Genomic DNA, 16,866 nt, shown 5'->3' with positions numbered 1-16,866 from the left:
TTAATAAAGTGCATAATTGGTATTTACACCCTTTTTATAATACTTCTATTTTTTTATTATTTAATTAACATAAAGTTGATCTTTTTTTTTTATTTTAAATTTTCCCTAAAGTATTTTAACGAGAAAACCTTTTTTATTTTTGATTTGCCTGTGTCTATGTTTTATTAGTGTACAAAAATTGTATTTAAATTAATACTATAGTATAGAAGCCTATTTATAATCTACATAGCGCGTCAAATATGTTATTACTTATTACGATTTTAAGTGCAAGGCAGGATAAACGCTCCACAGGATAACTCTGTATTTAATAATTTTAAAATATGTATTCATTTAGTTCAGCATTTTCCTAAACCTAAATGAATTCATATTTTCCACTTATTGGGGATTCGCTTCTACGCGATAATGTTATTTTCAAACTTTCATACTTTATTAAACTTTTGTACCAGATAAATAAAACAAATGATTTGAAAAGTTTTTTATTACTATTACCTTACGACACTTTAACCATTCGACCAAATCATTCGCTTTTATGAAGTACAATGTCAGTGCGCGCTAGGAACGCCAGGGTGCGTATGGTGCGCCACTTGCGCTCGTTATTATTAATCAATCTATCCAATGTTTAGCATTTCAAAGATTGACATTTGACAATTTCTTCATAACCAAAATATTGTCATGTTGCGATCTTTGGTAGCCAAAAATTTAGATAAATTGCGGATGTTACCAATAATCGCTTAACGTTTCCTAATCGCGATAATCGCGTAATGTTAATGTTATCGAAACGATATTTATAAATGCTAGTATTTTAGTAATATGTAATTATTCCGGAAGGATAAGTGAAGTTATAACATCAGATGAGTGAGAATTTTTACAAATTAAACAAACGTTGCGCGCGCAAAGGTAACATAGGATGAAGTTAGTCTCAAGTGATAAAATCTCAGATGAATAAAATAGGATGTTTTATCTATTTTACTTATCAAGGGAGAAAATATTAATGTTACAAAAAGATATATATTTAAAAATAATAAACTTATTTCAACAAATATTCCTTACCTTTAGCATAAAATATTAGCACATCTTTAATAATAATATTAAAGATTGCGCTAATATTTTGTATTTTGGAATTCTAGATTTTTTGAGAAAGCCCAACAGGAATACAAATGAAGAACCAACGTTTTATAGGCTATCAATGGGTGAAAACTTCCAAAATAAATTTTAAGATAACGCTTGTCTTATAATTATTAAAATTGATATATTTCTAAGCAGTATTAATAATAAAAACTTTACAATTAAACTTGAAAATATACCATATGTTTAAGAGTTCAAATATTGAAGGCACAATGAAGGCATTAGTCTAGAAAGATTTAAAAACATAGTTATTGATTTTACGGCATCGTCATTTTGCATTCCATTCCGAATAAGTATTTTTGTGATCATCATACAAGGCGTTTACATAGATACTTATCAAGGTTATTAAATTATATTTTGTTAGAATAATCTAAAACCTATTTACTTTATTTTACATACAATATACAAAATAATAATAGTGTGGTGTCGCCCTAATCGAAGAAATGTTATGCCATCTTAAACTATTTCTTATCTTTTGCCTAATTATTTAACAAAATAAAAACTGAAACTATGTATTAATGTACGTATGTACTAATTGTACTGATATAAATTGTTGCTAAACAACGTTTTGTTAAATAATTAAAATGCAATAAATACGTGTAAAGAATTGTAATTTATCAATGACAGTGCGTGCAAATGACGTGACACTGCAAAATGATACTTGTAGACATAGATGATACACTTAATTGCTTGTAGATTTACGTCAATCAAAATGCCGTAGAACGGAACGTACGTATAGTCGAATCGTATAGTTCGAGTCATTCGGATTTCTTTTCTTGTAAAGGAAATTATGTAGATGACTTGTGTAAATTCAGTAGTGAACTGTGAATTTAATTTGTGCATGACGAACGACAGTGATTATTTGCAGAAGTGTTGTCCTCTGTAACAGCTGTGTTCATATGGACACAAACCCACAAGGATAATTAATAAATGAAGCAGTAGAACTCGATCGTCCAAAATGATCCAAGACGAAGAGTTCGATCTAGTGGATCTACCCCCAGAGAGGGTAGATAAATTGGGATTCCAGCCGCAGAAGGAGATTTTAACAAACCATATTCTGCCGTATGCTAGTGAGCTGGACGAAGAGTCTACCAAGTTTTTGGAGCAGGTCAAGATTAATCTCGGCAAAGCTGTGATGCTGCGCGAGATGAAACCAGCCTGCGGTATGTGGACAGCCAGGCTAATGAAGTAAGTAGGAGTTGTTATATTTTATATACATCATACAATTCTTTTATTCCAATCAGTTAATCGATTTTGATGTGTAATATAGAATACGGGTAGATGCTCGCGCAGTGTTAATTGGTGCGTAAAAATATAGCGATAGTATACATAAACATTCAAATGTCAAGTTCAAAAATTGCTTATCACTATGCTGACAAAGATCAAAAAAAAATTTTTCAAACAATAAAATACCAAGATTTATTGAAATTTAGATAATATCAGGAGTGTTTGTCTATATTTAAAGTTATGTTTGTGTTGATCTTAACCTTTGGCAGCATATTGTTGACCATGTCTTAAATATCTGGCGGCCACCCAGAACTTCCTTAACCCTACACCTGGCATTGTACTGCTTACTATCACAGATGATAATAATGAAATTGTTTTATTTAATTATGAATAAAATATGTTATATTTTATGGAGCTAAACAAAAGCTAAAAAAATATATAGTATAGTATAGATATAGCAAACAAGCATGCAGTCCACCAGATGGCTCGTAGTCTGCTAGCCATGGACATATGAATTAACACCAAATTATTTATTTATTTAAAATTTATTGCATCACCTCTAAAAAGAAATGTACAAAAGGGCAAACATAATGCCTGATGGCATTCTCTACGAGTCAACCCTGGGTGGATGTAGAGAATTTGTAGCAGGTGTTGCAAAGCAACAAAAGTGAAAAACGACGAACAATAACGATAACAGCAGAAATATAAATATGTATTTGGAGTAAGAAAAAATACATATTATAACAATTTAATAAGTTTATATTATAAATTATATGAGAGTTTTACGACAGATGTGTTGCTACTTATTTTTTTAGTACAGGACTAGCTGACCTGCATGCAGTCCACCTGATGGTAAGTGGCTGCTGCTACCCATGGACATATGTAATCAACCCCACATAAGAATAGATTCTTACCTGAGCTCGGCCACAGACGCCCTGCCCCTGAGGAGTAAACTAGAATGCCTCGGAAAAATAATCCCTGAGTGTATACTTGGGAGTTTTCTTGTGGACTAGATTACATCCTCTTGTATAAGTGGCTTTGCCTTACCAAACCTTTCATATACGTTTTTTATAATATATGGGTACCAGGCAAGCATGCAGTCCACCTGATGGTAAATGGCTACCGTCGTCTATGGACCTATGAATCAATCGCAGATAAGATCCGACCTGAGGTTGGCTACTGGTGTGTGGCTGCCCTTTAGGTCCAAGTTAGAATGCCTCGGAAAAGTATATGTCCCTTCAAATCAGAACACAGCAGCTCTTAACACTGCAGTTACTAGGCAGAAAATAGTGTGGTGGTGGTGTTGCCTGGTTGAACTACAGACGGTTTCTACCAACTTCTAAACTAACTTGGTATTATAGTATTAAAATAAAGTGCCAATGATGTCTCCTGAGTGACTTACAAAGTCTTCATCCTTGTAAATAAGCTGAGGTTTTCTCTATTCTTACTATTTTAACAATGATCTCTTAAAATTAAAGCAAAAATTCAAAAAGAAACTCGCTTCTGGGACTGTTAACATAAAAATGCAGTAATAATTAATAAATATAATATTTTTTTATCTTATCAATGTGTGTATAATTATGAAATAATAAGAGAATGGAGAAACTGTACTTCTAAATTGTGACTCATAATGTGTAATCAATTTTTATCAATAATATCAATTTATATATTGTTACCTTAATTCGTAAATCAGCCAACTCCACTTTTTGTCAAAAATGTTTTATTTATTTATTTTGATAGTAAATGGCGTTGAACGAAATCAAAATAAATAAAAAAAACATTTTGACAAAAAGTGGAGTTGGCTGATTTGCGAATTAAGGTATTGATATGTATTATAGTTAACTTAAACTTGAAAATAATGAATCATTTCTTAGAAAATACAATCATTGATAAAAAAATTGTCAAAATTTTACCTTATTAGGTAAAATTTTGCAACTGGTTTAGATTGATTACTACTATTAGATCATCTATACTTCTACACTAATATTATAAAGAGGAAAACTTTGTTTGTTTGATGGAATGAATAGGTTCAAAAACTACTGGACCAATTTTAAAAATTCTTTCACCATTCGAAAGCTACATTATCCACGAGTAACATGGGCTATATTTTATATGAAATATATTTGATGAATAAATTTTGAGGCAGTACAAAGTTAGCCGGGTCAGCTAGTAATCTATAAGGCAATATGGTGAAACTGTCAGTAAGGTGACTTTGCCCAGACTATTGACATATCAATATTGACTTATATATTGATGGCAAGTCCAAATTTATACTTAAAGGATGGCGTTTCTATCCAACTTGGGGTTTTGCATATATCTCCCACCAGCAATTACTTATTTTTTTTTTTTATCGTATACAAGTAGCAGACGAGCATGCAGTCCACCTGATGGTAAGTGGCTACTGCCGCCCATGGACATCTGTAATTAACCCCAGATAGGATTAGATATTCCTACCTGAGGTCAGCCAGAGATGCGCCGCAGCCCCTGAAGACTAAGCTGGAACGCCTCGGAAACGTCTGAACCTGAATATTCACAGCAGCGCTTAACACTGCTGTTATTAGTAGAAATAGGTGTGGTGGTGGTGCCGCCGGAGTCTTACCTTAAAGGGTTCTACCACCTTCAATCTTGACAGATGGATTCCATATTGTCTGCCTGTTTGTTGCTTTCATAACATAAAACAAGATCATCATACATATTTACATACTTTGAAGGTAGCAGTATGCTTTATGGTTCAACTTCGGAGGTTCCACCTTTTTTGCCTAACAACAGTGTTGTGCACTCTTGTGTTCTCATTTGAAAGACGTGGTAAGGGAAACTTATATGAGGAATTCCAACTTAACCCTCAGGGGTAGCAATGCATTGTTAGCTCAGGTAGGACTCTTATCTTATCAATGGTTAATTATATATCTCCATGGGTGACAGTAGCCACTTATCATTAGGTGGACTGCGTACTTGTTCTCCAATTTTATGAAAAAAACATATATAAACATATACATAAAGTATACATAGACATAAAGTGTATAAATCCTATTGTATAAAATTAATGGTTAAATAGACATAACATATTAACATTTTTTAGAGGTTTTGTAACCTTTATGAACACAATTTATAATGAACTAGCTAAGCCCAGACATTTCTCACTAAGACTAATCAATTATTAAGATTATCACAAGACTGTTCTTGTTCTAGGAATTATTGAACCTCGGATCTCCCAAATTAGATGTTAAGTTTTTAATCACTTGGATATCAAATTGATAAGAAGATATGTAGTGTTGTAATTTCTTTGTATATATCAGTTATACTTAAAAATGTTATCCAACACTAGTATTACTTCATTACTCGAAGTGAAATTACAACATTTTAATAAAGTTATTGTTTTATAATTGATAATAATATATCAAGATTATTAGGTATGTTACTTTTATTTTATCAAATATATAAAAACATTCATAATGTTGTAAAAACTAATGATTCACTATACATTTATTTAAGTTAATTGAGCATATTGTTAGCAATATTCAAATATAGCTAGAACCAGTATGGTTTATCTGGGGAGTGCCATCACCACACCTATTTCTTCTTATTATGTTTTGGTGGTTCCTATGCCCATATTAGTCCTCAGGAGTGCAAATACATCTGATTGACTTCGGTACTGTTCTATAGGGAGTTATTTACAGATGTACTCGTACATGGGCAGCAATAACCTTTTACCGTCAGGTGAACTGCATGCTAGATTGTTACAACTTATAGGAAATAATATCCTCCGATCACAACTTTAATGATATATATATTTTTTTAAATAAACGCTTTCTACACTCACAGCCCCACACTAGGATTCCCTGTGTCGTGGATGCCATGGACACATACACAAACACCCAGACCCAGGAACAGAAATCTAAATTCATCATTTACATATCTGTCTGGCCAGGGATCGAACCCGGGACCCTTTGCGCGTTAGACCGGTATGGTGACCGCTCCGCCAGACGGAAAACTTATAAAATCCTATTTTTTCAGGTACATCCGCATTTATGGACTGAAATTTTCGAAAGAAGACCATATCGCCCTGATCAAGCTGGCATATGAGCTTGTTCTGATCCCGGATCTGGAACCATGCCGGATTCACAAGTTTGCGACCGTGTTTGTCTTACTTGCGAAGTAAGTTAACTATGCATGCAATATGCATTTATTCTACATGCATGCAGTATATTGTTCCCATATATTGCAGAGAACTTAATAAAAACACATGGCATGCATTATCATATTTATCGATAAGTGATTACCAAGACAGTTTTTACAGTATTCTGATTTTTAGGGATTTTAATAATAGTTTCCCTATAGGGTTGGCGTTGATGAAAACAACACCAACATCGGATTGATTGTGCATCTAAGGACCGCGAGTACGGTTATTACGATTCAAATCTTCGCTATCTATATATAGCATAGCTGTTATCTATATATAGCATATAGGGATATACAAGATTAAAAGCAAAATTCTGATATTTCTACAAAATCCATAATAACAACAAAGTGAACAGAAAAGACAAGCAAAATATATGTAAGGATAGTAGAGTTTGGTAAACATAATAATATTGATATAATACATTAGTTGTTCCAACTTATCCTTCAGAGGAAGCACCAGATTTATTGTAAGCTTCAGCTTAAAATATTCGGATTTGATTTCAGACGTCCAACCTATCCTTCAGAGGAAGCACCAGATTTATTATAAGTTTCAGCTTAAAATATTCGGATTTGATTTCAGACGTTTGTTCAGATAAATTTATCAGTACTTGTATATTTTAATTGTATGATTAGTTATTGTTTTAGTGAGCATTATGTATAAGAAAGGTATAGCATTCCTTGGCTCTCAAAAACAGTGAATTGCCAAAGAGCATATCGTTTGGCCTATACGAAACAATTGTATCTTTACAGGAAAAGGACTTTGATTGCTCCCGATGAGATGACACTGCCTTGGCGGCCGCTATATGATCTCGGGAACAAGATATTCAACAAGAGTTCCACGCTCGTGGGGATGTACCACTACCAACCGTATGTATATTATATGTTCTTTCCACAGATTTGCTTGCATAGAACGAGTTGTTTATTAGATACTAGTAGTGCCTACAGCTGTTCCCGCGTTTAAAAAAAAAGATTGACTTGACTTACATATACCTGAAAATGTGTACCTTCATTGGAATGACAGTGGTGCCATCGGTCGAAAATTGGTCGTACAAACTCAGAAACCTTCGTGAGCTCATGCACAACGTTGCTGAAGATCATCACATGATCAAATGCATATCATGATTCTATAAAGGGCATACAGATAAACATTAATTTTTATATACATATATATAGATAAAATTATGTCCGTGACCCTGCCTGTCTTTTACTTACCCTTGAGTACATAATACTTAACATTGTGAATTATTGGTCTGGGCGCTTGTGTATCTGTGTATATGTGTCCTTGGTACCCAATATACAGAATCATCGTCAGCGTCGTCAAGTAATTACTATTCAATTGCTGGCTACGGGTCTCCTCTCGGAGTCAGAGGGGTTAAGGCCATAGTCCATCTGCTGGTCAAATGCGAATTGGTAGATTTCACATACCTTTGATAACTTTTTTTTAAGTAAATTAGAATATGTGTAAATTAGAAATTATTGTTACTTCGTAATGAGTAGGTAATTGACAATAATTTCTATTTCTGTTCAATAATTTCTATTTCAAAGTTATGTGAAGTATATTCACATAACTTTGAAAAGGTGCGTGCGTAGGATTCGAACCTCAGACCCCCCGATTGAGAGTCTGAGTTTCAACCACTAAACTATTACGCTATATCACACAGAATTATATTTTTGAATATGATGCTACTGAAATGTTAATAAACACGTAGATTGATCAAAATGATTATTATTTATTTGAATCGGCTTAGGCAACAGTAGAGAGTATCGAAATTCAAAATTTAATTTCAATACAAAATTATAAAATCAATCACGTTTCCACAATACACCGAAACTCGTTAGAACTAGTACTATCTAAATGAGTAATCATCAATGTTATAGGACGCCCGCTAAAACAGGCGCGCGTGCACGGAGCGGGCGCCCGCGCCGGCGCGCACGGAAACAGCCGCGGGCGTCCGTCGCGTGCAACACGCGGTACGTAGTGGCTCGCTCGACTCACATTCGAATCAGTGTTCTCGAATAAAGAAAATCGGTAGAGAAGCCCACTAAAATCGATATATTATGGTTAAAGATCAATTATTCTCAAAATAATTGGTTAGAATTCACTTAAATGAGAACTTAAGATTAATAAATTACATTCATAAGTAATGAGCATGAGGTAGTATTGCAAATATTATGAAGATGTTATTATACTTAAAAAAATACTGCGAAGGCGATATAGATGGAATCTGTTAACAAAAGGTAACCCAGCGATATGATGATGATGATATTCGTACCCAAAATCGGTGTATGGCAAAATATTAATACAATACAATATTAAATTTTGGCTACCTTTTTTTTCTCCTTGACATACCTTTATTTCACAGACTATTTCGTCCTGACGAGCTTTTGTTTTCGCTGATACTTGACTATATATCGGTTACTAAACTGACCTCAACCCAAAATAGTTCTCAATTATGAGCAATGTCTTAATTTGTCAACAATTTCTTAAAATTCGCCACTCTGCATCAAACATCGATAAAAAAATCGGGATAATTTACATCCGCAAAAATCGTGGAAAAATCAATGCATTTCGGTAGGACAGGGCCAAATTCGGTAGAAATACCGAAAGACCGGTAGGTTCGAGAACACTGATTGAAATAGTATACGAGCGGGCGCCCGCCGCATTCGAACGCGCGGTGCGCCCGCCGCGCGTGTAGAGACCCGTCGCACGCGAGCGCCCCTAAGGCGCTACTCGTACTATTTTTGAATACAATATAAACACGTGAGCGTGCACCCGCGTAGGTTTTAGCGGACAGTAAAATCAGCAAATTCGTCTATTTCTTGTTATCCGTGTAGACTAACATCTGTATTAAAATGCTAGAATGTACGAATATTTATCAGTTTATTCGACATAAGCAACTTAATACATGTAGTAAGCCTTTTCTTCACTTATACCTAATTTTATCCAAAAAGTTATTATTGAATTAATGTTACTAATGTTAGGTAGGTAAGACCTTAGAGTTAATCGATTTCTCGATTTTTTTCCAAAAAACAGCATTATTGCTTAAAAATAACATGTTTGCACAAAATTTAATGATTTTGCCTTTAAAAAGTTAATAGATATGACCTCACCTGTGTGTTTAGGCGAAAGAATACTGGCAAGCAAGAAGGCAGTATGCTCGATTTGGTACGCAAATTTCTATCTGGCTACGGACTTGATGACGCAATAAACTTGTTCGGACTCGGGCAAAACTTCGACAATGAGTTGCCAACGTAATTTTATTCAAATACAGATTTTGGTGCGCTTATGTGCATTGGCGTAACTAGTTGTTCTTCTGGGGGTCATAGAATTCCGGATACTTGTTGGAGGTCCCCATTGATCTACTAAAATGGAGTCGGGATCTGCTCTCAAAAACGGTCCAAATCACAAGAGCTACAATGTGGTATTGGTACAACATCGGCGGATGTAATTCAAGTGTAATTCGCTCTAATGAATTTATAATGACTGATAAAATTCTGTTTGGTTTTATGCTAAAAATTATTGCAAATTAAAAATAAATATATAATATTAATATATTTAAATATTTTTAATTAAAAGATTGTAGAATTGAAGCAGCATACAAACAAGCTCATAATAATAAATTTAAAATTAATGGGTAAAAAAATAATGGTTGACTTATGACATCTAATCAAAACGTAACAACAGTTGCCTTTCTAAGCAACCCCATTATTTTTGAGAATTTTTAGACATTAATTTTATGAAATTGGGCGTAGTACATCCGACGTTCATTCATTCCTTTCTAAATCAAGGGAATCTCCAATTTGTTTAACAAGAGATTGATCAAATTTACTCCTTCCAAAGTAAGATTACGTGAGCCATACCCTGCAAAATTACAACAAAAAATATTTTTCAATAATATGATATAATATTTATAAAAACATATGCAAATTTTATGAATAATAAAAAAATATCATAGAATTATTAGTTTATCAATAAATGTTGTAATAAAATATAGTAATATATAATATGTATTTTATTTTCACCTATAACAATTTGTAATTATTAAGTAATTTGTAATGTGTTATTTTTTATTTGTTTCTTTTTCTTTCTTTTATTTATTGCCTTACGGGTACGGTGTCCGTAATCCTACAAGGGAATACCCAAATAACTGATACTCTTAATAACCGGTATCCACAATATCTACCCAAAGTTTCGGGGTGTTCTACACCACCCTAATTACGCCAATGCTTGTAGTTGTCGGGCGGTTGGGATCATACCTCATCTTGTCACTATTCTTAGCACAAATCAGCAGTCATGTAAGCGGGTGTGGGTTCAGGTGTGCATGTGATGGGTTGTAGTGTGTGTGTGTGTGTGAAGTTTATACGGTCGTTACACACTTTCGTATGTTTCCAGATCCCTGGAAGGCTCGTACTTGACAATGGTGAAATGTGCTAAGCCGTAAGTATTTTTACTTTATGAATTACAGTGCTAGCTATTATAGTTTTGTCCCTGTAGTTCCGGGACCAGAGTAGGGCTACGGTATCCCCTGCCTGTCGTAAGAGGCGACTAAAAGGGGCTTCCGGGGTTGCGGGCGGCAAGAGTGGGAGCTCGAACCGCCCGGCCAGCGGCCCCGGAAAGGACGGCGGTATGTGTGGTCGCATACCGTCGTGCCCACCAGACGGTGTGGCGAGCGTCAAGCTCACCTGGGCAGAGCCCGATGGGGCAACGCGCTAAGAGGACCGGTTGCGTTCCTTTGGAGATCTCGGAGTCCTCTACGCAGCGCCGAAGACGGCCACTGGGGGGGTTTTAGTGCGGTAAGAATCCCACATAACCCCGTGCCGCTCCCACGGCGTAGGGTACCTTTTGAAGGTTTCCCCCTCGTAACCAAAAAGCTATTATACTTTATGAGAATATATGAAAGAATACAATACAAAGCGTTGGAACAAATGTATCTTAAGCACATAGTATGAATAAGTTGTAGAAAAAAGACAACATCTCCTGATTATTAAATAAAGATATGTATGTAGCCCTGCAGCAGTTAACCTAACTGTTACAGAAAGTTCCGGGTTCGATCCCCAGCCATTTAGTCATAAAGGTTATAAATTATATTATTATGTTTTGGTTCGGGGTCCGGGTGTTTATAAATTTATTATCTTTATGTAAAATCCTAGAATGAAACTATAACATTCATGGGCATTGGTATAGTTTTCTTTTTTGGGGTGTTAAGTAATTAGTCTGTCTCTTGTTGGGGAAAACTTTTTTCGTGGTCCGGGTCGCATTAATGTCTAACATGGGATGACCTTATATACCCGCCCAAGACCCTATTCAACCGTAGTAACAACAGTCAAGACACGAACTAAAATAAATATAATTTAACAGGTATTTCGACATTAACGCTACTAAAGAGATCCTGGAGGAGATGTTGCCCCAGATCGGGTTATGGTCCAACGACACACACTTGATGGGCCAATTGGTGGTGTTCCTGCCCAACGGACTGCCGACCAAGTACGCGGCGCAGGGGCACGAGCTGTGGCTGGACAAGCTCATGGCCATATGGGACACGTGCTACAACTCCCAGTGTGGGGTGACGGTAAGACTGCCAATATTAATTTTTTGAAGATTTATTTATGTTTGGGGTACTAGTGAAATGATAACAAAACCTATCTAGTTTTGTGAAATAATTAAACCCAAATATTACAAACATCCATAGTAGTGATACCCTAGTGGTTAAGAAACGCGGCCTCTCGATCTAGGGGTCTGAGGTTCAAATCCCAGGCAAGCACCTCTGATTTTCAAATTTATGTGCGTATTAGAAATTAATTATCCCTTGCTTAAACGGTGAAGGAAAACATCGTGAGAAAACCTGCATACCTCAGAGATTTAAAAAAAAAATCTCAAGGGCATCTGAAGTCTACCAATACGCACTTGGCCAGCGCGGTCCAATATGGCCTAATCCTTCTCATTCTGAGGGGAGACCTGTGCCCAGCAGAGGGACAGTAATGGGTTGATGATGATGATGATGATTACAAACATCATGTATGTTAGGCGGAATTCCTTGACACTCGAATTTATAGACTTAGTTGGAGTATTTGGATCTTGAATACATAGTATTAAACGTTTTGGAAATGGCTAGACGGCTAGGATGCAGCTGCTGTAATAAATAGTTATTCAAATTGATCACCATTATCTAAAAAAAATTTAGTTAAACCCCATTTATAATCATTCTTCAGCCATTTGGAGAAGGTTTAGGTGATCTTTTTATTCACATGTACATTGCATGTAAGAAATGATGGCATTTGAAACAAAAGAACTATAATAATAAAATATAATGATATTGAAAAAAGACAAACCCGTTGAGTTTGTTAATGAATCTTTTTAGTTGAGGTCATATTTTGATCCAGTAGTAGTATAAGAAAAACTAAAGTGAACTATAATTTGTAGGTGTGTACTAAACCAATATATTTCATTTCATAAGGTCATTTTGAAGGTGGTAGAACCCTTTGTGGTTCGGCTCCGGCGGCACCACCGCCACACCTATTTCTACCTAATAACAGCAGTGTTAGGCGCTGCTGTGTTCCGGTTTGAAGGGTGTGGTAAGGGAGACAGACTTTTCCGAGGCGTTCCAGCTAAGTCCTCAAGGGTAGCGGCGCTCCTGTGGCCGACCTTAGGTGGGAATATCTAATCCTATCTGGGATTGTTTACAGATGTCCATGGGCGGCAGTAGCCACTTACCATTAGGTGGACTGTATGCTTGTCTGCTACTCCTATATTATAAAAAAAAAGGTTTTGTACAGTGGCGCCTTCTCTGCCATATACGCATTAAGAAGCGAGTAGGTACATAGTATTTCCTACGTTCTTGTCTATTTTACAATTGGTAACAATTTTTCAGGATCTTCTAGTTCTTTTCTCGTCCTTGGCGAAGAGGAACCCTGGTGCCGTGAACTGGACGCCGTATGTGCCGAACATGTTTGCGCGATTCCTTCACGCGCTCAACCTGCCCGTCGGCTACAAGGACTTGCAGTACTGTAGGAACCATTGTCTTGGTAAGCAATACCTACAACCCTTTATGTATCTTCCACTGCTGGGCTCTGGTCTCTCCTCATAACATGCTCGTTTGCGTCTCTATATTATAAAAACAAAAAATGGCAAACGAACATGTGGTACCACGTAATGGTAAGTGGCAACTACTGCCTATGGTACATTCACAATTATATGGTACATGGTATATCTTGGTATATGGTACATCTTGAAAGCACTAGAATTCACGGTGGGTCAACTATGGCCAGAACTCTCAGAACCACCGCCACACCTTGCTTCATAATACCTGTGGTCTCGACAGAAAGGTTTGGTAAGAGAGACATATTTTCCCGAGGCTTAACACTGATGTTATTAAACAGAAATAGATACTATAGCGGTGCCACCGGAGTGAACCACAAGGCTTCCACCATCAGCCTACCCATTCCTACATAAAAAAAAGGTGACGTTATATAATTTTTGAGAGGTGCAAAAAGAGCTTTCCTTCAAAGCCGGCGATGCATTGGCGACTACTCTGGTGTTGCAAATGTCCACAGGTGACAGTGACTGTTTTCCACCAGGTAGGCCGTCTGTCTTATCGTTAGGTATAAATATATAGAAAATATATAATATTTTCGTCCTCCCAGATACGAAGCATGTAGCGTCGTGGATAGTGTGGAGTATCTGCCCGGACGGCGCGGTGCTGAAACACCTGAGGTCCTTCCTCGGCGGCGTGGAGAGCTACCTGCACAGCGCCAACGCCGGCCGCTGGTCCTTCAAGCTGAGGGACTTGCTCAGGAAGCTCGCTAGGGAGTTCCTGAATAGGTATGTTCTATTAACGTTTGTGTATTGCGAGGCGATAAGTGATATCTATACTGACTTATGGGTGAAGGGACTCCAGCTTCCAACCGGCATTATATGGAAAAATAAGGAATTGTAATCTTTTCTGGATCTACAGGTTTTGGATTTGTCTGACTCGATTTTTCCTTTAAATAGAATGTTGAAACTATCACGCAAGGTTTAATAACTTAAGAATATACTTTTGTCTAAAGTTTACTCGTCAAACATATTATACTTTTGCATATGTTCTTGCATACAATTTCAGATTGTGTCTATTGTATAATAAATTGTGAAAAGTTATGACAGGTAATTAAAATAAGCGAATTATATTTTAGAGTCCGGCGTGAACGCGAGAAGAGAAATAAGAAGGGCTGGGAAAACCAGACACCTAAGGCATATTTGCTCCGAGATTCGGATATAACGGAATACGTGACCATCGTACTTGAGCCGACGCTCCAAGCGGTGTACAGTCGGAGCGGTGCTCTCGACATATCGAATGCGTTGCAGAACTTGGCAACCCTCCGACCTGCCATCGTCGTGCCACCGCTGCTCGAGAGACTCCGAACGTCCCTAACGTCTCTGACGGAGCCACATCGAGTGACAGCCGCCATGTCCGCGGTCGCCGCAGTCGCAAGGCCCATGCTGCGAGGCCCGGACCACGACTACCCGGAAGGACCCACCCACGTGATCCCCATCCTCATGGCAGTGTTGCCCGGACTGGATCCCAACGACATCAAGAAGACTTTGGTCTCCTTGCAATTCATACTAATGTTTAGCGGGATGGTGCCCTTCATAGACTGCAGCTCCGCTCACGAATACTGGTCGGATCTGACCGAGGAGGAATTGCTCACTTGCGAACTTACAGCCCAGTTCGAGGACTTCGTATTGGTCTTCTTAGACAGACTGTTCATCATCATCGAATCGAGTGTCATGGAACATGTCCGTCTGGAAACAAAGGATTCGGACTGCATGCGAAGTAAGACCGACGCCGTGATGGAGACGGCCATATCGTCGGCGGCCACCTCCGTTCTTATACAATCCTCCCCTAAGATATTCCAGGAGGCGATGAGAAAGTTCAAGGCTTTCGCAACGGAGTCCACGTTCGAAACGCACGTGTCGGGCAGCATGGTCGGTGTGTTGTTGCGTGTGTTCGCTCGCATCGACTCCGAAGCGACCTTAGCCGCTTTCTTGCCGAAGCTCTGCGAGGAGCTGCAGGAGCTGCTGTCGACCGACGAGGCGCTACACGAGGAGAACCCGTCCAGAGACCTCATGTACAGGCTCGTGCTGTTCATGCATTGTGTGGAATGCGATGGTGTGGTTCTGTTGAAGTACATGCCGCAAGTGCTGGGCGTGCTCGACCGAGCGCTGAAGCTTCACTCCAACTATGCGCTGACTAGAGCATGCGAGGGCTTGATCCACGTCCTGAACTCCCTCAGTTACATGGATTTGAGGGAATGGCGCAGCTCGCCGAAGGACTTCGGCGCAGCGCCCAAGGAGTGGTTGCCGATCAGAGAATGGGGTAGGGGTTGTTTCTTGAAGGATACAAACTTCAAGTGGCACGTTCCTTCAGTGGAAGAGGCGGAATGTGCTCAAATGTTGATCGATAGATACTTGAAACCGGAGGTACAGCGGCTGCGCCAGTGGCTTAGCGGGGAGAGGCCGATGTGCCGCGAGCGGAGGCTGAGGAGCTTCCACATCATCACGGCCGCGCTGTCCTGCAGCAGCTTCCTGCCGGCGCCCAACGAGGAGCCCATCGAGTTGTAAGTCAATTTATTTTTATAACTATTTTTTTCAATAAGAAAAATGAAATGGATGTTGATTGTCATTTCTGCATGAAGGTTACTTGTTTAATGTAATTTAAACTGTGCTTTTATCGTGACATTTTGTCTTTTAACCGGTTAACTTTACACCGTACCAGCATTGTTTTTTTGTACATTATATATTATTTTAAGAATAGCACCACCTACATATATAAATAAGCTATAACAGTACAGTTCAGTGTCTTTATCTTTTTTTTTTCCTGGTATCTATTGACGAGCTTTAGTAACATCAATAAAAAAATTGGTAAGTTTATGATTATTTGTAAAAATTGGTGAATTCATTTGTATATTAAATGTTCTTCCAGCTTGGAGTCCCAAGTGCCACCATTGCACATGCCGTTCGTGTGCGGCGCGAGGCACGCGGTGACCCTCGATGGTGAGAACATCCGTGTGGTGATGACCAAGCTGATGATGCAAGTCCAGGAGCGCATGATCGCGGATAAGACGGATGATACGAAGGGCCTCGAGCTGCTCATACAGGTGATACAGGGCTTGTGTCAATTAACTTCGTGAATTTATTAGTTACACATTAAATTAAACGTAATACACTTTTTACATCGGGTCCAATAGTGTATCGTTTATATAAAGTTATATGTGTATTTGACAATTAATACTCGCTTAAATATTGAAGGTAAACATCCTGAAGAAGCATACAGGCTTGGAAATTCTTTAAAATTGATG

At 37.7% G+C, this 16,866-nt stretch overlaps 1 protein-coding gene across 2 annotated transcripts in view; it reads left to right on the top strand.

Moving 5' to 3' along the window:
* Positions 1–1,827: 1,827 nt before the first annotated feature.
* LOC140742824 (proteasome activator complex subunit 4) overlaps positions 1,828–16,866 on the top strand; it is a 28,582-nt gene continuing 13,543 nt past the window's right edge. Inside the window, exons 1-10 of one of the 2 annotated variants that reach the window (XM_073073852.1) lie at positions 1,828–2,313; positions 6,367–6,507; positions 7,282–7,398; positions 9,655–9,783; positions 10,925–10,969; positions 11,891–12,101; positions 13,401–13,554; positions 14,173–14,350; positions 14,701–16,125; positions 16,491–16,665. In XM_073073852.1, coding sequence (XP_072929953.1) covers positions 2,084–2,313; positions 6,367–6,507; positions 7,282–7,398; positions 9,655–9,783; positions 10,925–10,969; positions 11,891–12,101; positions 13,401–13,554; positions 14,173–14,350; positions 14,701–16,125; positions 16,491–16,665 — 2,805 coding nt within the window. In that variant the 5' untranslated portion in view covers positions 1,828–2,083. The remainder of the gene's footprint in view (positions 2,314–6,366; positions 6,508–7,281; positions 7,399–9,654; positions 9,784–10,924; positions 10,970–11,890; positions 12,102–13,400; positions 13,555–14,172; positions 14,351–14,700; positions 16,126–16,490; positions 16,666–16,866) is intronic. The other variant, XM_073073853.1, reaches the window with a different exon arrangement.

The sequence above is a fragment of the Epargyreus clarus genome, unplaced genomic scaffold (assembly GCF_041222505.1).
Source record: "Epargyreus clarus isolate Ecla_fem2 unplaced genomic scaffold, WU_Ecla_fem_2.2 ptg000006l, whole genome shotgun sequence".
NCBI lineage: Eukaryota > Metazoa > Arthropoda > Insecta > Lepidoptera > Hesperiidae > Epargyreus > Epargyreus clarus.
The sequence above is the reverse complement of the archived record's forward strand: the minus strand, read 5'-3'. Positions and strand labels throughout refer to the sequence as shown.